Source organism: Thamnophis sirtalis, unplaced genomic scaffold, assembly GCF_051295495.1.
Source record: "Thamnophis sirtalis isolate CommonGarterSnake01/CBP01778 unplaced genomic scaffold, rThaSir2_p1.2 scaffold_1, whole genome shotgun sequence".
NCBI classification, from domain to species: domain Eukaryota; kingdom Metazoa; phylum Chordata; class Lepidosauria; order Squamata; family Natricidae; genus Thamnophis; species Thamnophis sirtalis.
In genome coordinates, this window is record NW_028261381.1 from 182927461 (window position 1) to 182951164 (window position 23704).

Sequence of the window (23704 nt, forward strand, 5' to 3'; positions counted from 1 at the left end):
CGAAGACTGATTATTTAGGCGCGAAAGCGATTGATATATAGAATAGCCCATTCCCCACCCCTTGGCATCCCAGTTACAGTCCAATCACAATTCTCTGAAGTGTCAGGTGTGAGATAACTTCAAAAGGCATCACGAAGATGGAATGTCGGTGCCGTTAGTCTTGGCGGGAACCTCCTACACATGCGTAGTCCGACAGGCAGCAGAGCTCCAGAATCTTCCTCCAGCACAATTAGTAAACCCCTCCCAAATGTTCTGTTCTGACTCCTCTTCCTCATTTCCAACCATTGATCCATTTTGTTCCAGATTTCAAAATATTCTGTCTCAAGGGGTGAAGATGTGGTGAGAACTTCAGGCGGAGAAGGTGATAAGAGACAGTTCCCAGGTGCCATGATCTCATTTCTCCAGAGGCCCATTCTTCCCCCTCCACCTCCCAATTCCCCAAAACTAGACTGAAGCCAGGAAAGGAACAAAGGAAAACCCCAAGGAAAAGAATTTCCCCAAGCCTCCCCCTCCCACCGGAATGGTAGCCTCCCAAGAGAGACCTATGGGACCCAAACAATTTGCTTGTTCTCTGGGAGACATTTCATGACCAAACTAGGTGACCTCATCAGTGCTAGAAGGAGGAGGTTCGTTCTCATTTTATATTCTAGAGCAGAGTTCCCCAACGTTTCCGGTTTTGCAGACAGGTGTGGGGGAAGAAGAGGGGGTGGTTCGTGCAAGTGGCTGGCAAGCACCCACATGCACGCGGCTCCATTGCAGAGAGCGCCGGCTCCTGCATGAGGCAATCTGTGCTATGATTGGTTGCCGTGGATGTAAAGGGGGAGTTTCCCCTTTTTCCCGCCTTTATCTTCTGTGAGGGCTGTGGGTTGCTTGATTTACCTCATGATGTTGCCTGAGAACAGAATAGGAATAATAGGAATAGGAATAAGAAATCGAAATGGAAAATAGAATAGAATTAGAATAACAGTCGAAAGGGACTTCATAGGTCATCTGGTCCAGCCCCTTGCCCAAGCAGACCCTACACCATTTCTGACAGATGGCAGTCCAATCTCTTCTCGAAAGCCTCCAGTGATGAAGCTTCTAAAAACAAACTTCCGTTCCATGGGTTGATTGATCTCAGTGTCAGGAAATTCCTCCTTATTTCTAGGTTGAATCTCTCTCCTTGGTCAGTTTCCATCCATCCTTCCTTGTCTGGCCTTCAGGTGAACTTGGAAAATAGTCCCCTCCTCTCTGTTTCGGTCCCGTCTGCTGTAGATACTAAACCCAAACATATTTATTTATGCAAAACTACAAGTTCGTGTTCGTGTCTATGGCTTCATTTGGACACCTGCTGCGCAATTCCTTGACAATGGTGCTGTTTCGTTCTGCCTTCTGGTCCGCTTCATCCACGCCTTCCTCCTCGCTGCTCTCCGAGTCGCTCCGCACATCATTTCCCAACTGCAACAGAGAAATAGAGAACTGGCTTTTTTGGCTGCTGCTGCTGCACACTGATATTTAACTGGTTGCCCTCTAAGACTTCAAGATCCCTCCCATGGTTACTACTGCTATTAAGCCTGATTTCACCCAGTCTGTATGTGTCCTCTTGGTTTTTCTTGCCTACGTGTAATACTTTACTTTTCTCTACATTGAATGTCATTTTGTTAGATGGGGCCGATGTTCAAGCGCCCTGCAGAGCTTGTAATCTACAATTCAAGCTGGGGGAAATGAGAGACAAGAGCAAGTATCAGCAGGACCAAGGACTCTTGCATCAGGCTCAACACGGAATGAAAATGAAATTGGAGCAGGGTTCAACTAGAGTAATTGGTGGCCTTCTCCTTGTCTCCCAAATTTGTGCCTACGGTTCCCACCTTCATGAGTACTGAGTGCCCAGTTTCTGCCCTTACCTTGCCATGGGTCAGGAACCTATAAATCATGAGGAGGATCAGGCAGGACCAGAAAACATCGAGAAGATACAGGAGCATCAGGAGGGCGTTGAGGAAGTAGTAGCCAAAATAAGGCTGGTGGAGCTCCACAAAATAGTAATACGTGTTGTAGAGAATCCTTGGGAGAGGGGATGGAAAAAGAAAGAGGAAAATGGTTATCTCCTCCGTATTTCATTTCATTTCATTTCATTTTCATTTATTAAGATTTATAGGCCGCCCTTTTCCCTAAGGGGACTCAGGGCGGCTTACAATCACAAGGGAAGGGGGTGCAGTATCAAAAGACAAAACAAAATGTGAACAAAGAAAAAAAATAAAACACAACTTTCGTTCAGCAATCAACACTCGGGCGGGTAACTTGGAAACCTATCCCCAGGCCTGCTGGGAGAGCCAGATCTTGAGGGCTGCGCGGAAGGTCTGGATGGTGGTGAGGGTACGAATCTCAACGGGGAGATCGTTCCACAGGGTCGGAGCTGCAACAGAAAAGGCTCTCCTCCGTGTAGTCGCCAGTCGACATTGACTGGCAGATGGAATTCGGAGGAGGCCCAGTCTGTGCGATCTAGTTGGTCGAAGGGAGGTAATCGGCAGGAGGCGGTCTCTCAAGTACCCAGATCCACTACCATGGAGTGCTTTAAAGGTGGTCATCAGTACCCTGAAGCGCACCCGGAGACCGACAGGTAGCCAGTGCAGCTCGCGGAGGATGGGTGTAACGTGGGCGAACCACGGTGCGCCCACTATCACTCGCGCGGCTGCATTCTGGATTAACTGTAGTCGCCGGATGCACTTCAAGGGCAACCCCATGTAGAGCCCATTGCAGTATTCCAGCCTAGAGATCACAAGGGCTCGAGTGACTGTTGCGAGAGCCTCCCGATCTAGGTAGGGCCGCAACTGGCGGACTAGGCGAACCTGAGCAAATGCCCCCCTGGTCACAGCTGACAGCTGGTAGTCAAAAGTCAGCTGTGGGTCCAGGAGGACTCCTAAGTTGCAGACCCTATCTGAGGGGTATAAAATTTGACCCCCCAGCCTAAGTGTTGGTACATTAGCCAAATTGTTGGGAGGGAAACACAACAGCCACTCGGTCTTGTCCGGGTTGAGTACCAGTTTGTTAGCGCTCATCCAGTTCTTAACGGCCTCAAGACCCTGGTTCATCACGTCCACCGCTTCATTGAGTTGGCACGGGGCGGACAGATACAGTTGCGTATCGTCCGCATATTGGTGGTATTTTATCCCGTGCCTCCGAATGATCTCGCCCAGCGGTTTCATGTATATGTTAAATAGTAGGGGGGATAAGACCGAACCCTGGGGCACCCCACATGTTAGGGGCCTCAGGGACGATCTCTGCCCCTCGACCAACACCGACTGCGACCTGTCTGAGAGGTAGGAGGAGAACCACTGCAGAACAGTGCCTCCCACTCCCACCTCCCGCAGTCGTCGCAGAAGGATACCATGGTCGATGGTATCGAAAGCCGCTGAGAGGTCAAGGAGAACCAGGATGGACGCATAGCCTCCATCTCTGGCCCTCCAGAGATCATCGGTCAATGCGACCAAAGCGGTTTCTGTGCTGTAACCAGGTCTGAAGCCAGACTGGAAGGGGTCAAGATAACAGTATTTTCCATCCAGTTCTGGTCATCACGATATAAAAAAGACGTCTCAAGATGTGAGGGGAAATGTCAAAAAAAGAGAGAGATGCCACTGCAATTGTGCTGTCAAATTCCTGCCCTTTCTCCATGCATTCCCAAAACGTACTTGTAAGGGAAAAAGATGCCACGAGCATAGAGGAACACCAGGGTGAAAAGGACAAAGAGAGTGTTGCAGGTTTTCTGCCATTTCAGGTAGTTAAACATCTTTGCGCTCTGGGGAAAAAGAGAAAAAGAAGCAGAAATTGTTGCTGATGTCTATGGAGATTCTCAGTCATTCAGGTCCCGGTTGTCTCAAAGGTGCTTTTTCAACTGGACTTCCTAGGTTTTCTATGAGGATGTTTCGCTTCTCATCCAAGAAGCTTCTTTATCTCTGACTGGACGGTGGGAAGATTTATACTCCTTGCAACACGGCTGGTCATTTGCATCCTTTCAGTGAGTTGTTGAGGCCACTTGGAGGTTGTGCCATTTGGCTGCAGGCAAGGAGGCTCCGCACCAGTGGTGAGTGGGATACAGCCAGTTTGGATGGGTTCAGGCGAACTGGTTGTTAATATGCTGACTAGCCCCTCCCCTTCCTTTCCTGCCCCTTCCAGAGGTCTCCATGCACCCCGTTTTGGCTCCCAGGAGGCTGCAGAGAGGCCTATTAGGCCCAAAATGGCATGTGGGGGTGACAGCGCTTCCCCATACAGCCTGTTTTTGCTTGGGTGTGTGTGTGTGTGTGTGCAGGAGGCCAAGTGCTACCTGTCACACCCCCTGGCCACACCCACCATGGCCACGCCCACCCAGCCATTAGGGAAGAGAACCAGTTGTTAAATTATTTGAATCCCACCACTGCTCCATACTCATTCAAATCATTCAGGTGACACTGAGGGCAGAGATAAACCTTCAGGTGGGCTTAACGATTCACTACGATGCAAATGATCAGCTGCCTGTAAGCAGTATAAATCCCTCCATTCCCCTCCATCCAGTCAGAGCTGAAGAAGCTTCTTGGATGAGAGGCGAAACATCTTCAAAGAAAAACCAGAAAGTCCAGTTGCTTCTTGAAAAAGCATCTTTGGGGCAGAAATTGTTGAGTGGCTGAGGCTCCTGTTGTGAGAACGCGCGATTTCCATAGTATGATGGCAAATTTCTGTGGGTTTAAGCTGCAGCAGCACCTGTATTCTGTCTCCCAGTGAGATCCTGGGAATTGTAGTTTGCAGAATATGAAAATGCTGAAGAGAAATCTGGATGCAGAGCAGCTTGCAAGTCTGGGAAGATCTTAGTCTTCCGCAAGTGAGGGTTAGCTCATTGCCAAACATTCCGTGTTGAATACGGAACAATCGTGCTTTCAAACTCCAAACTGCATATCTAAAATTGGAAACAATTTCAGCCCCCATTTTGCATTTTCTCGACCTTCAAAGAAGCCTCCCAGATTGGGACTTACGGCATCAATTATTTATCTGGTCCCAGCACGTCTGGCAGACTGCAGGCAAGAGAAGGCTGGTATAAATTCTTTCCAAGATTGATTTCCTCTTTCCAAAAAACATGAATGAGGGTTTTGTTTTGGGGTGTTTTTTTTTTCCAAAAAGAGAGGAAGGAGGAGAATATTCTTTTTTTTTTAATTTTAGGGTAGAGGAAGAGTGTTCTTGAGCATTAACTTACATACAGCAGAACATCAGGAGCATCGTGTAGGAACATGAAAAATGAACCGATACGGATGAAATTGAGGCAATAGGTGAAGTTAGCGAGGAAGACGGCAACCACGTGATGGATAATTACCATATTAATGTCCTGAAGGAAAAGGAGACAACTGAGCTATTGATTTTGTAGCTCCTCCGGGGGGGGGGCATATGTCCAGTTATGGGGAAGGGGTTTTGAGTGGAAATAGACAACTGTGCTTTGTTGAGTCATTGTTTCAGAAATATTTCCTTACCTTTGGGAACCTTGTGAAGAGTATTGGAAATACTTCCTGTCTTCCTTCCTGTCTTCTTCCTTCCTTCCTTCCTTCCTTCCTTCCTTCCTTCCTGTCTTTCTTTCTTTTCTTCCCTCCCTCCCTCCTTCCTTCCTTCTTTCCTTTTTCTTTCCCATCCTTTCCCCCTTCCCCTTCCCAGCAAACAGGGTATCTGGCTGCTGTTGGGTGGAGGAAGGTAGCAAGGGATTGTGAGACTGGCTGGGAAACTGTCACAGAAAATTGAAAATGAAGATCATATGATCTCATTTATCAGCACAGCAGTGCAGCAGCAGCCAGGAGCCCTGAAGAAGTCACAACTTCATCGATGCCAGATTTTGGGTGCATTTCATATGTTAGCCCACATGCGGTGCATTGCTTCAAAAACTGTTGCCCTATGACCGTGATGTTGAACCAATCGCACACGTGCTGGAAGTGGCATGCAGAACCATCTCTCTCAAGCTGTTGCACGTTGTTGCTCTTCTGGGTTCTGGCGCACCAGCCAGGTAGTCTTCACGTGCGCGGAATGCTGGAAACGGAAAGAGCAGCCGGCTGGTACGCATGGATGAGCTGGGAAGATGATATTGCAGTTTCTGGCATGCGCATCAGGGGTGGCTTCCTGCCAGTTCTAACCTCTTCTATAGAAGAAGTTCCACAAATCTACAGTGCCGTTTAGAACTTGTTCCATCTCCCTTCCCCCGCCCATCCGCACATCATCAAGATGAAGAGCGAGAGGAGGAATTCTGGGAGTTGAAGTCCACAAGTCTTAAAGCTGTCAAGTTTGAGCAACCGGGTTTTTTCCCAAAGGGTTAGGGGTGCGAGGGTCTTGGAACTGGACAGCTTAAGACTTGCGTGCTTCAAATGCCAGAGTTTCCGAGCCAACATTTTGGTTGCTAAGCAAGAGCGTTGTTAAGTGAGTTTCACCACATTTTACAAGTTGGCCACACCCACCCAGTCACATAGGTGGCAAGCCACTCCCACAAAGCAGGCTACACCCACAGAAGAGGTTCTAAAACATTTTGAAACCCACCACTGGTGTGCATGCACAATGGCCACCTGAGTCTTCTGGTTTCTGGCATGCATGTGTGCATGAAGACCAGCTGGCCAGTGCGCATTCGTGGACTGGAAACTGCAAGACCATCTTCTTGGTGTGCTCATGCGTGCATGCACACCGGGCAGCTGCCCTCCCTTTTTGTGGCACGCATGCATGGATACATTTGCGCACTGTGCCATTTTGGCCCACTGAAAAGATTAGCCCTGTGAGCCCTTAAGGGTCATGCCCACAATTTTTGTAGCATCATAAGCATGTATACCTTAAGATGCACCAAACTAGCTCCCTTGCTTTGTTTTGTTTCACTTCTCTTCATCTGATGGATTGTGGAGTTTTCAAATGAACTACCTGAGCTGCGTTGGCCCGACGGGCTGCCACATAAATTGACTGAAGGGCATAAATGCTGGTCGTGCACCAAAGGGAAGACACCCATTTTCTTCTGGGATCTGAATGGGGTTTCCTAACCAGCAGGACCACATCTCTTCTGCCAGGGCTCACTCACCTTCTGTTTGACGTCAAAAGGCACTGTAATGAGCATGGACCAATAGTTGGAGTTCTGCATGAGGTAGTAGCCCAAAAGGCTCGCCTGGGTAGGCTGCAATGCATAAATGGAGAAATGGTGTCATGTAGTCCCAATTGTCAGCTTCCAAAGACAATATCCTAGTGTTTTGTTCATGGTGGATGGAGAATTCTAGGAGTTGAAGTCCACATGTCTTAAAGTTGTCAAGTTTAGGAAGTATTGGCGTAGAGAGCCCCCATGTGCATGGGGCTTCTCTTAACCTTTCATGCCTGAAAAGGATTTATCCAGACCCATCTCTCTTTGTCTTGTCCTCAGGTGGTGTAGAGAATAAATCTACACTGTGATGGCCCTTCTAGTCCTTGTAGACTGCTAACAAGTTTACCATCAGCCTGCTCTTCATTAGCCTAAATATACATACAGTAGTTCCATTAGTCATTCATCATGCAATTTATCCTCTGGACTCCATATCATCTTTGTTGCTCTGCTCTCACTTTTTCTAGGGCCTCGGCATCTTTTTGGCATCATGGTAACCAGAATCAGACATGCTATTCCAAATGTTACCAATCCCCCTGCCCCCATCTTTGGGAAAAGCATCCTTGAGCATCCCTTCCATCTCTTCATCTAGGTTGTTTCTGAAGTAGTCGAAGAGCACTTGGGACCAAGACAATATTTTGAGGTACTCCCACTGCATGTTTCTATCTAGACCAGGGGTTCTCAACCTGTGGGTCGGGACCCCTTTGGGGGTTGAACGACCCTTTCACAGGGGTCACCTAAGACCATCGGAAAACACATCTTTTCAAAAAAATACGGAAAACGTAAAATAATTGTATGGTTGGGGGTCACAACAACCTGGGGAACTGTATTAAAGGGTTGCTGCATTAAGATCTAGACATTTTTCCATTGAGGACCACTTGCTGAGCGTGATTGATCAACCAACTGCAAATCTATTGGGTGGTGATGCTGTCTATCCCACATTGTTCTACCTTACCAAGAAGGAGGTTCTGATCTACTTTATCAAATGCCTTGCTGGAGTCTAAGTATACTATATCCGCAGCATTTCCTTTGTCCACTGATTTAGTCATTTCATTAAAGAAGGTAATGTGGTTTGTTTGGCATAATCTGTCTTTAACAAACACATGGTGTCTTCTCATAACCAATTTACTCATTTCCATATGTTCACAAATCTGCTGCTTGAATATCTTTTCCAGGGTTTTCCCAGGTTCTGTTATCAAATTCAGGGGTGAAATCAACTTACGTTTGCGACTGGTTTGCAAATGTGAGCAAAATCCAAAATATTTGGTAGCCAAAGCATATTGGAAGCAAATACTAGGATGGCTGAATGGAATCCTGTCAATTAAACTATGCCTTAAGCCGGAAACTTTCTTATTAGGGATAATAGATCAAAAAATTTGCAAATCTGACCAATACCTCCTAGTCCATATTCTGACAGCGTCAAGGATTGTTTACGCACAGTGCTGGAAGAGTGAAAATGCCCCCACCAACACTATGGTGATGAATAAAATTTTAGAACTAGCAGAAATGAACAGACTGACGATGCGAATTAATGACAAAGAAGACACAGACTTTTATACAGTCTGGGAGAAGCTATACAAATGGCTTGATGAGTCAGTGAAGACCTAGACATAAAAAGAGATAGCTGACTAACCTAATACGATTAAACCAATAACTCAAATGAACAATATACAACAACTGAGAGATAAACGAAAGGAGAAATGTATCAGGGGCGAGAACCCACCGTCGAGCAATTTTGTTACGCTACAATGTTGGGAAAACCTTAAAAAGCTGATAGGAAATCCGCTATAATTACCTGCATGAAATTAGCGATTAAACTTCATTTTAGATGAGGCGAGAGGACTTATAATCCTTGCCTCTTCAAGCAAGGAAAAGGAAAGAGAACCAGGTTGTCCTCAGCAGAGGAAAATATGCAAATGTAACAAAGGTTAGAAGGGAGGGAAGGAGGATAGTAGGGAAGTCAGGATGGAGAGGAGAAAGGAGAGGAATAGGAAAGGCAGAAGAAGGGGGGAAGGATAAAGAGGAGGAAGAGAAAGAAGAGAAGGGAAAGAAGGTGGGAAGAAAGAAGGAGAGAAGAAAGAGAAGAAACTGGGGGAGGAAGGAGGGAGGGAAGAGAAGAGGGTAGTAAAGAGGGAAAGAGGGAGGGAAAGAAAGAGAGAAGGAGAGTTGAAAGGAAGGAAGGAAGGAGGGAGGAAAGGAGGGAGATTAAGAGAAAAGGAAGGAGGAGGGAAAGAGGCAGGGAAGGAGGAAAGGTATGTGAGAAGGAGGGGGGGACCAAGGGAGGGAAAGGAGGGGGAAGGAAAGGAGGAAAGGAGAAAAGAAAGGAGGGAAGGCAGGGGAGAAGGAAGTAAGGGGGGGAGGGAAGAAAAGGGTATGGAAAAGAAGAAATGAGGGAAGAAAAGAGGGAGGGAAAGATACCTAACCTTTGATGTTTATAATGATTTGATAGTATGGGAATATCTCGAAATGTAGTTGTATTTTTTTTACAAGTTATGGATGTTGTATTTTCTTTTTACCAATAAAATCTTTTTTTAAAAAAAAAATAAAAAAAAAATCCAAAATAGCTATAACTCTAGTTCCCTCCTCCATCCTTTGGATGATAAATTTGTCAAGAAAGTCAGAAAAGTCCAATGATTTTGCCCAGGACATGTTGGTGATTTTCTTACACTTGGCCTCATATGATATTTTTCCAATGAAATATTCATTCACATGTCAACCAATGCCTTACCTGATGTGGGTACCCGTCCAAACATTCGCGGACATCCCAGAACCAGGGTTTCTGCAAGAAGGCACCGTTCATTAGGAATGACATCACACCAGCCCACCAACACTTCTTTAGATCTGACATGAAGGGGACGATGGAAGGGAAAGGAGATCACAAAGCAACTGTAGTCACTAAGATATTGGAAATGGCTAAAAAAGGGACCCTTTTTGCTAATCAAAAATGTATCTGTCAGGCCTGCAATTATATTCCTTTTAGAATTTTGGCCTGCCACACTTTCTCTTATTTCATTATGCTGTTTCTTTAGTATAGTTGATGGGAGGGGGGAATAGACAGGAGTGATATTGTGGAATGTATTGTTTTCATTCTTTATTAGAAGCCAAGGTCATCCTTTGTCTCCGCACCAGTACACCTGACTGGAAGAAGCTGGGTGTCAGCTTCTGCTTTGCTGTTGCTTCAGCTGCCATGAAACGGGAGGGGGGGGGGGCGTGGATTTGGGAGGGGTTAATGGAGGTGCTGGAGGAATGTTCTAGGATGTACCAGTCGTTGGGATTACGCATGCGTATGTGTTTCCCGCCTGCATCAACGGCCTTCACATTCCATCTTTGGCCTGTCTTTTTGAAGTTATCTCACACCTGACATTTGAAGGACTTATGATTGGACTGGAGCTTTGATCCTAAGGGGGGGGAACGGGCTTTCCTATATATCAATTGCTTTGGCGCCATATTATTCAGATTCTGCTTCACTACTGCTCGCTTACCATTTATAATTAGTAAAAGTACTTTGGATTTCCAACCCATGGAGTCTCTTAGTCTTCTTTCCTAATTATGGAGTGGAGTGGGGCGTGACACCCCATAACTTGAACTCACCCAGTGAGGCGATGTGTCGTCATCAGAGTCCTCAGAAGAAGAGGAGTTAGCATCTGCGTCATCCTTTAATGGCTGGGCAAAAGGAGGGGGGTTGGTTTCCCCAGCGAAAGCCGTTTCCTTCTTCTTCTTTTCAGAGCCTCTGGCAGGCTTTTCTTCACGTCTGGGAGGGGGTTGGGCAGAGAGGGGCAATTTAGCCCGACATTCGGGGGCGGTGTGCCCAAGCTTGCCACAGCGAAAGCATGTTAAAGGTCTGGAGGAGCCAGAAGGGGGCCCTCTCGCGTCGCCTCGTCGTTTGGAAAGCGATTGAGTAGTAGGAGGGGGGAGGGACTTGGCAGCCCTCTCTTTCCGCTTCCTTCTTTCTTCTGTGGCATAACGCAGACGGATTAAGTCAAGCTCGGCGTCTGCAGCATGCTCAAACCAAGTGATTAAACGTCTCGGCAGGTTACGATTGACACATTGTTGATAAATGTCTGCGTTCAACCCTTCAGCAAATCTGTCCAGAAGCGCATCCTCCCCCCAGCCTCTCATGTATTGGGAAAGACACTGAAATTCCTGGATGTATTGGGCGACAGGTCTATCGTCTTGGTCGAAGGTTAAAAACTTCAATTTGTTCCGCTTCTCAGTTAACGGGTCATCAAAACGTTGGCGGAAAGCCTCCATAAAACGGTTGAAATTCCCCAAGAGGGGAGAGCCAGACATATGCAACGCAGTCGACCATGTAGCCGCCTCACCATCCAAAGATAAAAGAACCATTCTGACCCTTAAAGTGTCTGATTCAAAGTCCCGGCCATAAATCTCCATGTAGTTAAACACTTGCATGAGAAAGGAGGGAAGGCTAGCAGAACTACCATTAAAACGCACAGGCAAGGGAGGGATTTTAGCCATTCGATGTCTTCGGGGGGGAGGCTGGGGGGGAGGTCCTCTTTGATCAGCAAAACCTCTAGCCGCAGGGGGTGACACGGGCCGAGGGGGGGGCGGGGGAGAATCCTGGCGTGGGTAACGTTGCCAATTTCTCCAGTCTCTTTCCTCCTCCCCCCTTCTCTCCTCCAAAAATGTTTGACCCCAATAATCAGGTAATTCACTCCGCTGGGGTTTTCTCATGGGCCCCTGGTGCTGATAACTTCTCCATTCTCCTTCATCGCCCCCTCTTCTTTCCCCACAGTACCTTTGGCCCCAATAGTCAGGGAACTCACTCGCCTGAGGTTTTCTCACGGCACCTGGCTCCAGCGAAGTTTGTTGAGGTGGTCTTTGGGTGAGCCCAGCATTCCAGCTTGTCTCTATCTCTCTTTGCCCCACTGAAGTTGACCAACGGGGTGGGGGGGAAGGTTCAGGCTGACTGGAAATTTGCAGTTGAAATAAATCTTCGTGCAAAGGTCGGTCAGACGGGCTGGGCTGGTGTAAAGAAAGGTCGGGAGGTCCTAGTTCACTGGAATCCGCCCCTCCAAAGGCGCCCTCCTCCTCTCTGGTCGGAGAAGACATTATTTCCCTTCTCGGTAGACGTAAATCTCCTGGAAAGGGATATTTTCAGATTCTGCTTCTTGTCACGCCCCACTCCACTCCATAATTAGGAAAGAAGACTAAGAGACTCCATGGGTTGGAAATCCAAAGTACTTTTACTAATTATAAATGGTAAGCGAGCAGTAGTGAAGCAGAATCTGAATAATATGGCGCCAAAGCAATTGATATATAGGAAAGCCCGTTCCCCCCCCCTTAGGATCAAAGCTCCAGTCCAATCATAAGTCCTTCAAATGTCAGGTGTGAGATAACTTCAAAAAGACAGGCCAAAGATGGAATGTGAAGGCCGTTGATGCAGGCGGGAAACACATACGCATGCGTAATCCCAACGACTGGTACATCCTAGAACATTCCTCCAGCACCTCCATTAACCCCTCCCAAATCCACGCCCCCCCCCTCCCGTTTCATGGCAGCTGAAGCAACAGCAAAGCAGAAGCTGACACTGGGTGTGGATGCCAGCGTGGAAGAAGAAGATTGGACCATGTGATGGATTATGGGTGTGGGGACAAGATCATGAACTTTTAACTGGGTGGAATTCTGATGTCATTTCCAATATTGGGATTAACACAGATGTGCCTAAGATGTCTGCTTTATTCAATGTCGACTGGCAACTACACGGAGGAGAGCCTTCTCGGTGGTAGCTCCGACCCTATGGAACGATCTCCCCGTGGAGATTCGTACCCTCACCACCCTCCAGACCTTCCGCACAGCCCTTAAAAACTGGCTATCCCGTCAGGCCTGGGATTAAAGACTGTAACCCACCTGAATAGTATGAATGTTGTGCTTTTAATGATGTATTGTCTTATGTGTCAATTGTTTGTTTCCCTCCCTTTTCGAGTTGTAAGCCGCCCTGAGTCCCCCCAGGGAAAAGGGCGGCATATAAATAAATCACTCTAAACTCTAAATTGGAACTTTAAGGATCGTTTTGCCTTTGATTCTGATTTAATTCTACATGATACTTGGAACGCTGACATTGTCATTAAATGTTAGGAGGTGGGAGGCAGAGAAGTCCAATACCTACATTACATATGCAGGTTTGTTTTTTGACAATGACCAACAGAAGTAGGGAAAGTTGTCACTCACATCGTAAAGGATGGCCAATGCCATGAAGAAGAAAATGATGGCATACACGGCTCTGAAGCTGGAAAACAACAAGAAAAAAAGCATCAGGGTAGAATTGGACAACAGGACGGGGGCTCCAGAGCTTCTAGTGCTAGAAGGGAATATAAAGTCAAGCTGACAGAGGATTGAGACTGCTCCAACAGCCCTCACTTCTGAGGCAATTAGGCTATAAAGTAATATAAAATGCAGTGAGATGGGAGGAGAAAGGAGAGAGAGAGAAGTAAGGAAAAGAGAAAAAAGCATTGACTTCCAACTCTTCTCTGTTGCAGTAGAAGAAGGAGTTAACATCAAATCCCAGCTTTTTGCTTTTCCATAATAATGTGAACAAGCCATTTCTGTAAAGATCTTTCAATCTATCATATCAGACATTAAAATAATTGAGCAAGTTCAGAGATATTTCACAAGAAGAGTCCTCCACTCCTCTATCACGATAGAATTCCTTAGGCCACCAGGCTTGAAATTTTGGGCTTGGACAATCTGGAACTGCGCCAATGTTTTATGCTACAACATCTTGCCCGCCAACAACTTCTTCCGCTTCAACCACAATAATACACGGGCAAAAAATGGATACAAACTGAAGGTCAACCGCTTCAAACACGATTGCAGAAAAGACAACTTCAGCAACAGAGTGGTCAACGCCTGGAATGCTCTACCCGAATCCATTGTTACAGCCTTGAATCCTCACAGCTTCAATCTCTACCTTGGACCTCACCCCATTCCTAAGAGGTCCGTAAAGGGGGCGTGCATAAGCGCACCAGTCTGCCTACCGTTCCTGTATTACTGTCCTCATTTATTTGTGTTTACTTCCTTTGTTCATGTTTATGCTCATACCTATACTTGTTATCTTGTACATGTTTGACAAATAAATAAACAAACAAATAAATAAATCTAATCTGTAAAACCCAAAGTCAACGCATTGCTACCAGGATTGTAAGATGCTGAAGGGGGAATGCTTTCCTTTGCATCCCACAAATGCCCTCCTTCTTTTAAAATATAATTTTAACAAACGTATCAAAATATAAAATGAAAATGAAAATAGTGGGAAAATGGTGAAGGGAAAGGAAAAGAGAAAGGAGTGTCTTGCCTTTTTGAGGTGTGTGTGTGGGGGATAGGCCTGGTGTTTAAGTCTCTCAAGATCCTTCTGGATTTTGAGCCTATTTTCTAAAGTGTTGACTATTCCCACTAGCTTATTGTCATCTGCAAATTTGATGTGTTCCCCATTTATTCCAAGGAGCCCAGGTGGCACAGTGGTTAGAGTGCAGCACTGCAATTTACTTCAGCTTACTGCTAGCTGCAGTTCGGCAGTTCAAATCTCATCAGGCTCAAGGTTGACCCAGCCTTCCGTCCATCTGAGGTGGGTAAAATGAGGACTCAGATTGTTGGGGGCAATAGGCTGTGAACTGCTTAGAGGAGGCTGTAAAAAGCACTATGAAGCGGTATATAAGTCCAAGGGCTGTTGCTATTCCCTCATCTCAATCATTGATGACAATGTCAAAGAGTACCGGACCCAAGAAAGTGGGTTATCCAACTGCTTACTTACCCTCTGATGTAGTTCCATTGAGGACTAAATGTTGATTGTAGTGTATCTGTCAGTTATGAATCGAAATGATGATGATGATATCTATTCCACATTTTCCTCTCTTATCAAGTAGTAGATTGTGGTCTACTTTGTCAAATGCTTTACTGAGATATCCTAGCATACTATGCCCACAGCATTTTGCTGGTCCACTAATTTTATCATTTTATCAAAGAATGCAATCATATGTTTTGGAATCTAGTTATAACTTTGCTTGCATTTAGGTGTTGATGATTCATTGCTCGATAATCTTTTCCAGGATCTTCACAGGTATTGATGACAAGCTGATTGGTCTGTAATTTCCTGGATCCACCCCCACCCCCTTTTTGAAGATGGGAACTCTTTTCCAGTCCTGTAGTAGTTCCCCAATACTCCAGGATCTTTAAAGATATAGTTCAGTGATTCTGAGATCATATCTGCTAGATCCTTCAGAATTCTGGGATGTAAACCATCTGGTTCTGGTGATTTGAACTCATCTAGGGTAGAGAGGTATTTCTTACCTATTTGGACATGTACTACTAGTCTGTTTTTATGCTTCTACTTTTGGTAGGTTGAGGTATTGTTTTTTCTTTCACATGTAGACTGGTGTAAATAATGAATTAAGTATTTCCACGTTGTACCTACTGCCATTCACTTCCTTGCCACCTTCTCCCATTGCCCCATCCCAACTGATGACTCAGCCGGTCTCTTCTTCCCTATGCTCAAAAGTTTTCAGACAGAATCCAACTACTCAGGGTTTGATTTTGAATTTGAATTGATTTCAAAGACTTTATTTTTCCCAGTGAACTTTCTTCAAGCTTAGAAACCCACTCTAAGTATAGAAGCTTTGGGAGAAGCATCCTTGATCAATTGATAAAGACTCTTCAAACAGGCATATTCCTACTAGACATCCAACACAAACACTCTTCTTAAATCATTTGGAATCTTCTTGTAAAATCAGCAGGGACAAAGATCCTGTTGGGCACTAAGAGATGCTCTGGTCCACATGGAGTGCACAGGGATTGCCCTTCTCCAAGAGCTTCCACTCACCTGGCTTCACAGAATTTCTTGGTCACACTGCGCCGGTTCTGATTCAGCCGATATCGGAACCATCTCTCTACCTGCCTCGGTTGGAGGTCGCACTGCTTGGCTAAACCTCTGACTTCTTCCTGGAAGGCAGGACACAGAACCAGGTGAGAAAAGCTGCACAGCCAAGTCCCAAAACCACATTGCTGGGGAATGCAACAGGCCACAGTTTTTAATTTTTCCTCAATTTCTCTGTGCTATGAATAGACATCAGAGATACAGGGGGAGGGGGAGACAGAGTGGTGGGCCTCTACACTCCTGACCTTTCAGAAAAACGTGAAGACCTGCCTCTGCCAACTTGTATGGGGCTTGCAGTGTGGCATGTAAACCTTGGAGTGATTAACACCTGAAGGACACTCAACTCAGCTTTTCATTTTTACCTTACTCTATCATTGTTTGTATTAGGCTCCCATTATATTGATATATTTTATTTCTGAATGATGTTTATCCTTTGATCTGTAAACTGCCCATTGTCCCTCTGAGAGTGAAATGGGTGGTATTTGTGTGCAAATCTGTGTAGAAGGAACTCACCTTTTGGGGATTTTTCCTCTGCTTTGTATAAAAAGCTTCCAGGATGGGGTTTGGAGGAGGTTTCCACCTCACCTTTTCTTGCAAACCTAGTTTTTTGCCCAAAGGGATGGCAATTTTTCTGGAAAAGGCAACAGCTTTAGTCAGGCAAATGAAAACTGGCCAAAAGTAAGGGTCTACATTTGGGCAAGAAAAAACTCATTTCTAGGTACAGGCTAGGTGAAATGTGGCTTAATGCCGGTAAATGTGAGCGGGGTTTTGGAATCCTAGTGCACAATCACTTAAACATGAGCCAACAGTATGCGGCCAAAGCCAAAAAAATCCAATGTAATCCCAGGCTGCATTAATAGCGGCATAGAATCAAGATTACATAATGTTCTAGTACCACCTTACAAAGCCTTAGTAAGACCACAATTGGAATATTGCATAAGGCCACAGGTGGACAGTGAATGGCCCCTCCCATAGGGAATAAAAGAGGAGTGAAAGGGGAGTGGAGTTTGCAGGAGGCGATTAGTTCATTCCTGAATTCTTGTCAAGTATTACAGCATCTGAAAGATAATGGCCTGGCCACTCTCCAAGCCTGATAAAGCTTGGTAATTGGGAACTATCCTGAAAGACCGTGGGAGCGGAAAGACTTTGCTGGAGAGGAATTCACTGTAAATTAAATAAAAGGGGTTCATAGAGACAAGGACTCGGCTTCGTGCTGCTGGGAAAGCCAAGATTAGAACAAAAAGCGAATGCAAACAACAAGCAATGTCAAATATAATAATGCCATGTTCAACTTCCCTTGGCTTTCACGTTTGTCAACCTTACAAATTCAGTTCGTCCAAAATGATTTCTAAAAGGTACATTCCACTGTTTCAAGCATTTGCGTGGGGAGGGAAGGAAAGGTCTCTCCAAATAGGTGCGGGGGTGGGTGGGTTGTCTTTTCCTTCCACTACTCCCTGGTTTTGACTGAAAGAAGCAAAGGTTCTTTCGAAGAAGCTTGCCTTTCGAAGAAGAACCGGAGGGCCACAAGCAGGAGAGCCATGGGGAGGCAGAGCAGGAGGTGACGGGGTTGGGGATAGCGGATGTTTTCCATCTCCTGCATGTCCTCCCAGGTGAACCCTGGAGGTAGCCAATATTCCTGTCTCCAAAGCCACTGTGTGAGCTGAGCCATCTCCCTGGGAAGAGAGAAGAAAGGCAGGGGGTGAGATGGGACACTGATGTTTTCAGAAGGAGGGTCTCCTCTCAGCCCTTCCTACTCCAGCAACGCTACTCCATCTCCTTCCCTTCCTGCTATGTGTGTCGTTAGGTCAAGTCAGAAAACAGATAATTCAAGGATGATTGAAACACTTCCGTGATCATGTATCCCATCCCTGGCTTACAACTTTGCCATCCCAAAAAGTGGCAGAGAGAAGTAGGTTGAGCTATGGTAGATTTAGTTCTTAATAATAGAAATGAAATGGGCAAGGAGTGGAAGTTGTCTCTTATTGCTCCTGGAGGACAGGGGACCCACCAGAGATTGGAAAAGAGCTGATAGGGTTCCAATTTTCAAAAAAAAATTAAAAATGGATTCAAGAAATTACAGACCAATTATCTTGACATCACTAAATGGGAAAATCCAGGAAAAAGTCAACAAGCAACAGATTTCTACAAGAGCACATAGAAATGAACAAGATGAATATTGGAAGCCACCATGGGTTTGTTGAAAGTACCATCATTTTTTGGAGCATAGGACACTCCAAAGTATAAGATGTGCCTAGCTTTTGGGGAGGAGAAAAAAAAGGGGGGAGAATCTGCCTCTGCCTCCCAGCAATTTGCCTCCTTGCAGCAAACAGCAAACAGTACAGAAGATATAGACTGTTTGTGGTGTTACATTTCAGACTATACTTGTACAGATGCTGGTAAAATTGATGTGGAAGTATACATTATTCTCTGCTATTTAAAAGAAGATAAAACAGCACTGGGCCTCTTCAGATCAAGCATTTATTTTAAAAAGCTTCTTCATTTTAAGTTGCCTAGAACAATAATAAAGCAGTCTTTAAAAAATAGGTCTAATAACATTTGAACATTCTATAGGCATTTATAGTTATTGACTTACCACCTTGCAGCAAAGAGCAAACAGCCTGTTTCAGTTTAGCCTGATTAAAAGGAAAAAAAAATCTGACTCTGCCTCCCAGCAATTTGCCTCGGTTTCCCAATTGCTGCCTTTGCAAGCCCCATTTTCTCTGTTTGCTGCAAGCAGGTAAATTGCTGGGAGGCAGAGGCCAAAGGGTGGGCGGGTGGGCAGGTCTACATTTGGTGTATAAGATGCACTCAAATTTTCACCCTCTTTTAGCGGGGAAAAAGGTGCGTCTTATACTCCAAAAAATCGGATAGGTCATCCAGACAAACCTGATTGCCTTCTTTGATTGACAAAATCAGTGGTGTAAGGAAATGCTAAGGATATAGTATACTTAGACTCCAGAAAGGCATTTGATAAATAGCAATAGCAGTTAGACTTATATACCGCTTCATAGGGCTTTCAGCCCTCTCTAAGCAGTTTACAGAGTCGGCATATTGCCCCCAACAATCTGGGTCCTCATTTTACCCACCTCAGAAGGAAGTAGAGTGTAGCCATCTGTTTGGTAAGATAGAACAATATGGCATAGTACCACCATCAGAGGGATTTGCAGTTGGCTGACCAGTGACAGTGCAGTTCTCAATAGAACCACATCAACCTGTAGTTGATCTATGCACTTGGGTACCTCAAGATTCTGTCTTAGATCCAGTGTTCTTCACCAGCTTCATAAATGACCTAGATAAGGGAATTGAAGGAGCACCCACAAAATTCACCAATGACCCTAAGCTGGGGGGAATTGCTTTGGAATATAGACTCGGTATTCAGAAAGTTGTCTAAAAGGTGCTTTTTCCCTGAAAGGCATCTAGATTTTCTTGGGTTATTTCTTTAAAAACATTTCACTTCTTATCCAAGAAGCTTCTTCAGTTCTAATTGACTGGAGGGGAATAGAAGCATTTATATTATTTGCAGTCCTCTGGTTGTTAGCACTCTTAGAGACAGGGGGTAGCTCTCTGTGAGTTGTTCAGGCCACCTGAAGGGGTTTTTACCTCTATCCTCAGAGTCTTCCTCAGAGTCATCTTTTGTAAACAGTGGTGGGCTACATTCCAACCACTGAGCCAAGGTGGCGCAGTGGTTAAATGCAGCACTGCAGGCTACTGCTAGATCAGCAGGTCAGCGGTTCAAATCTCACTGGCTCAGGGTTGACTCAGCCTTCCATCCTTCCGAGGTGGGTAAAATGAGGACCCAGATTGTTGGGGGCAATATGCTGACTCTCTGTAAACCGCTTAGAGAGGCCTGAAAGGCCTATGAAGCGGTATATGAGTCTACTGCTATTGCTATTATTCTAAAGAGGAGACAGGTGCTCTCGTATCCCCCATTCTTGGTTGAAGGAGGGCTGTTCACTGTTAACAGAGGTGGCCTCTTTGAGCCCTCTTTCAGACCACACGCTTGGACGGAACGGCTAAGACTTTGGAATATAAACTCAATAGTCAGAAGGCTCTTGACAGATTTGAACATTGGGCACTAATCCAGTCAGATGCGGTTCAATGGTGAGACAAGTTCAGTCTTGCAACTGGCCAGGAAAAAAAACACATGATGCAGATATAGATAATAGGCAGTACCTGGCTCAAAGGTCTTGCCAGTTGGAAGGATCTAGTGTGAGTCACCAGCGTGCTCCAATTGCCAAAAAAAGCCATTTAACAGAGGGATGTCATCAAGATCACAGAGCATGGTAGAACATGATGGTAGCACTCTGTACTACACCAGTGAGGCCATATTTGGAAAAGGACGCTGGTGGATTTTCCTAAGTGAAGCCAGATTCACTTAGCCACCTTACTAATTTAACAAATGCAGTGATTCATTTAACGACGGTGGCAAGAAAGATAATAAAATGGGGCAAAACTCACTTGACAAATGTCTCACTTGACAACACGGGATCAATTGTGGTAGTAAATCGAGGATCGCCTGTATTTCTCTAACCTTGAGACAGACCTCATAGGGGGACATTCCCACCCAATGAAGCTTAGAAGAAAATCCCTACATGGCCTGGAGCCCATCTGGCAAAGGGTGCCCTATAAAAGCAGCTTCAGCTGAGTTTCTCCTGATGTCCAACAGCTGCTCTTCTCCTCCTTCCCTTCCCCAGTCACTGGGGGCCCCACAGAGAGCAGACGTGGCAGTTGGCAGGCTGCCATCAACCCCGAGGTCTCCTCCCCATATGCAGGGCTACCTGGTCTGCAGAGTATTAGGAGTTGCAACTCCAGAGTTGTATCCGGAGAACCTCTGGTTGACTGACAGAAGATCTTTCACTCAGAATCAGGAGAAAAGCCTTGCCTTCCTTCTTGCGATGCCAGCAACATCAGGACACCGAAGGGGCAGAGCGTGGGTTGCAACAGGGGGGCAAAGCTTGCTTGTCACCTGCCCTGTTTCCCCTCCTACATATCCAGGAAGACCCCCATCCCCATGTCAATGGGGATCCTCAGTCCTCCCGGGTTGTCCCAAAGGGGCTTTTCCCCCAGAGGCAACTGAACTTCTGGTTTTTCTCTGAAGACGTTTCGCTTCTCATCCAAGAAGCTTCAGTTGCCTCTGGAGAAAGCGCCTTTCCAACCACCTCCACATGTGAGACATTTAATTTGGCTGCCCCATTGAACCAAATGGATTATTACTAATATTAGTAGTAGTAGCAGCAGGAGGAGGAGGAGGAGGAGGAGGAGGAGGAGGGGGAGGAAAATTTGAGAAACGGTCCGAAAGTTGTTCTTTTCCTACAATCTTTGGTCTGGCGGCGGACGCTCTGGAAGGGAATTTCTGGACGGGAGAGAGAACCCAGGTTTTCCGCTCTTTCTCTGGATTCACACGGGAACTCAAGGCATGAAGGAAACCCATCCGGAGCGACCCCGCAACAGGCTCTACCGCGGGAGCCCCACTCGGGAAAGAGAAAGAAAACTCAGCCGGGACAGCGGCGTCCCCTTCCTCTCGCAGCCGCTTCTGCTCGGGCTGGTTGGGCGAACACAGGACGGGAGTCTCTTCTCCCTCCCCCCGCCCACCTCTCTCATAAACAGCGTTGATGCCCCCCTCCCAGCGCTTACTCCAACCCCCTTTTGGGTGCCCGGACTGATGCTCTCCAGGGTTCCTAACCCCCCCCCCCTTCACCCTGCCCGGTCTTTTCCGTCTCAACGCCAGACCTGTCGCCGTTGCCGTCGCTGCTGCTGTGGGCTCGGGCTGCTCTTTGGCCAGCTTCGATCTGGCAGAGAGAAGACTGGCGTGCTTGGATGAGCGGAGTTCAGCGTGGACGCCTCCCTGGAATGTGGGCAAAAGGTAAAGAAGCCTCGCCTGGCAGGAGCGCGCAAGGTCACTGATCTGGAACTGATAGAGGATCTTCCCATCTCTCACGCCGTCCTGGAGTAATTCTGGCGATTGTAAAGAGACGGGAGGAAGCGGGGAGAGAATGAGAGAGAGAATGAAAGAATGAGACAGAGAGAATGAGAGAGAATGAGAGAGAATGAGAGAGTGAGAAAGGGACAATATGAGAGGGGGGAGGAAGGGAGAATGAGAGAGAATGAGAAAGAGAGAATGAGGCAGAGAGAGAGAATGAGAAAGAGAGGGGGGGACAATATGAGAAAGAGAGGGAGAGGGAATGAGAGAGAATGAAAGAATTAGACAGAGAGAATGAGAGAGAATGAGAGAGAGAGAAAGGGGCAATATGAGAGACAGGGAGGAAGGGAGAATGAGAGAGAATGAGAAAGAGAGAGAGAGAGAAAGAGAATGAGAGAGAGAGAGAGAATGAGAGAGAATAAGAGAGAGAATGAGGCAGAGAGAGAGAATGAGAAAGAGAGAGGGGGGACAATATGAGAAAGAGAGGGAGAGGGAATGAGAGAGAGAGGAAGGGACAATGTGAGAGAGGGAGGAAGGGAGAATGAGAGAGAATGAGAAAGAGAGAATGAGGCAGAGAGAGAGAATGAGAAAGAGAATGAGAAAGAGAGGGGGGACAATATGAGAAAGAGAGGGAGAGGGAATGAGAGAGAATGAAAGAATTAGACAGAGAGAATGAGAGAGAATGAGAGAGAGAGAAAGGGGCAATATGAGAGACAGGGAGGAAGGGAGAATGAGAGAGAATGAGAAAGAGAGAGAATGAGAAAGAGAATGAGGCAGAGAGAGAGAATGATAAAGAGAGAGGGGAGACAATATGAGAAAGAGAGGGAGAGGGAATGAGAGAGAGAGGAAGGGACAATATGAGAGAGAGGGAGGAAGGGAGAATGAGAGAGAATGAGAAAGAGAGAGAATGAGAGAGAGAATGAGGCAAAGAGACAGAATGAGAAAGAGAGAGGGGGGGCAATATGAGAAAGAGAGGGAGAGGGAATGAGAGAGAATGAAAGAATGACACAGAGAGAATGAAAGAAAGAGAGAATGAGAAAGAGAACCTTGAGTTTGACACCACTACTCTAACCATTCTTCATGTTTTAGCCTCCAAATGCTTCCCCCCCCCCAATAATTTTTGTCGCTCTTCTCTGCACTCTTTTTCCAGTGTCTTAGCATCTCTTTTTTTTACATTGGGGTGGCCAAAATTGGACGCAATATTCCAAGTAGGGTCTTACTAAGGCATTATAAAGCGGTAGCATCACTTCTGGTGATCTTGATTCCATCCCTCTGTCAATGCAGCCTAGGATTGCATTGGCCTTTGGGGCAGCTGCACCACAGTGCTGGCTCCTATTTATGTGATTGTTCACTAAGACTCCAAAGATCCCGCTCACAGTTTCTGCTGTTGAGCCAAATTTATCTAGTCTGTGACTATCTGGTTGGTTTTACTTGCCTAAGTGTAAAACCTTGCTTTCGTTTTTCTACACTAAATTTCATTGTGTTAGAAAGGGCCCAGCGTGAAATAGGTTGGATGGACTACAAAATTACCCTGTGTTCCAGATTTGCACAAGACACTCGCCCACAAACTCATTCATTGCACAAGCCTTGCACAATACACTTAGCTGGAAGCACACCAGCCTTCAACACCAGCTAGTTTTTTCCCCCTCAACTTTAGGGCTTCAATTCCCAGAATTCCCCAGTGACGCCTCTTTGTGTTGCCAAGGTTGTAAACAGCAATAGGCCTATATACCACTTCACAGGGCTTTGCAGCCTTCTCTAAGCGGTTTACAGAGTCAGACTATCTGGGGGTCCTCATTTTAGCGACCTC

General features: G+C 46.1%; 1 protein-coding gene across 1 annotated transcript; it reads right to left on the bottom strand.

Annotated features, from left to right (window-relative positions):
• Window positions 1-298: 298 nt before the first annotated feature.
• On the bottom strand, window positions 299-22002 carry LOC148049977 (ceramide synthase 4-like). Its single transcript, XM_087703415.1, has 11 exons — window positions 21673-22002; window positions 17474-17647; window positions 16488-16605; window positions 15921-16039; window positions 13277-13334; window positions 9816-9866; window positions 7037-7129; window positions 5198-5326; window positions 3666-3772; window positions 1884-2040; window positions 299-1437 (listed from the first exon to the last, which is right to left on the bottom strand). Exons 2-11 carry the CDS (start codon window positions 17641-17643, stop codon window positions 1288-1290), a joined length of 1152 nt encoding a protein of 383 aa, XP_087559541.1. The 5' UTR covers window positions 17644-17647; window positions 21673-22002; the 3' UTR covers window positions 299-1287.
• Window positions 22003-23704: the final 1702 nt, after the last annotated feature.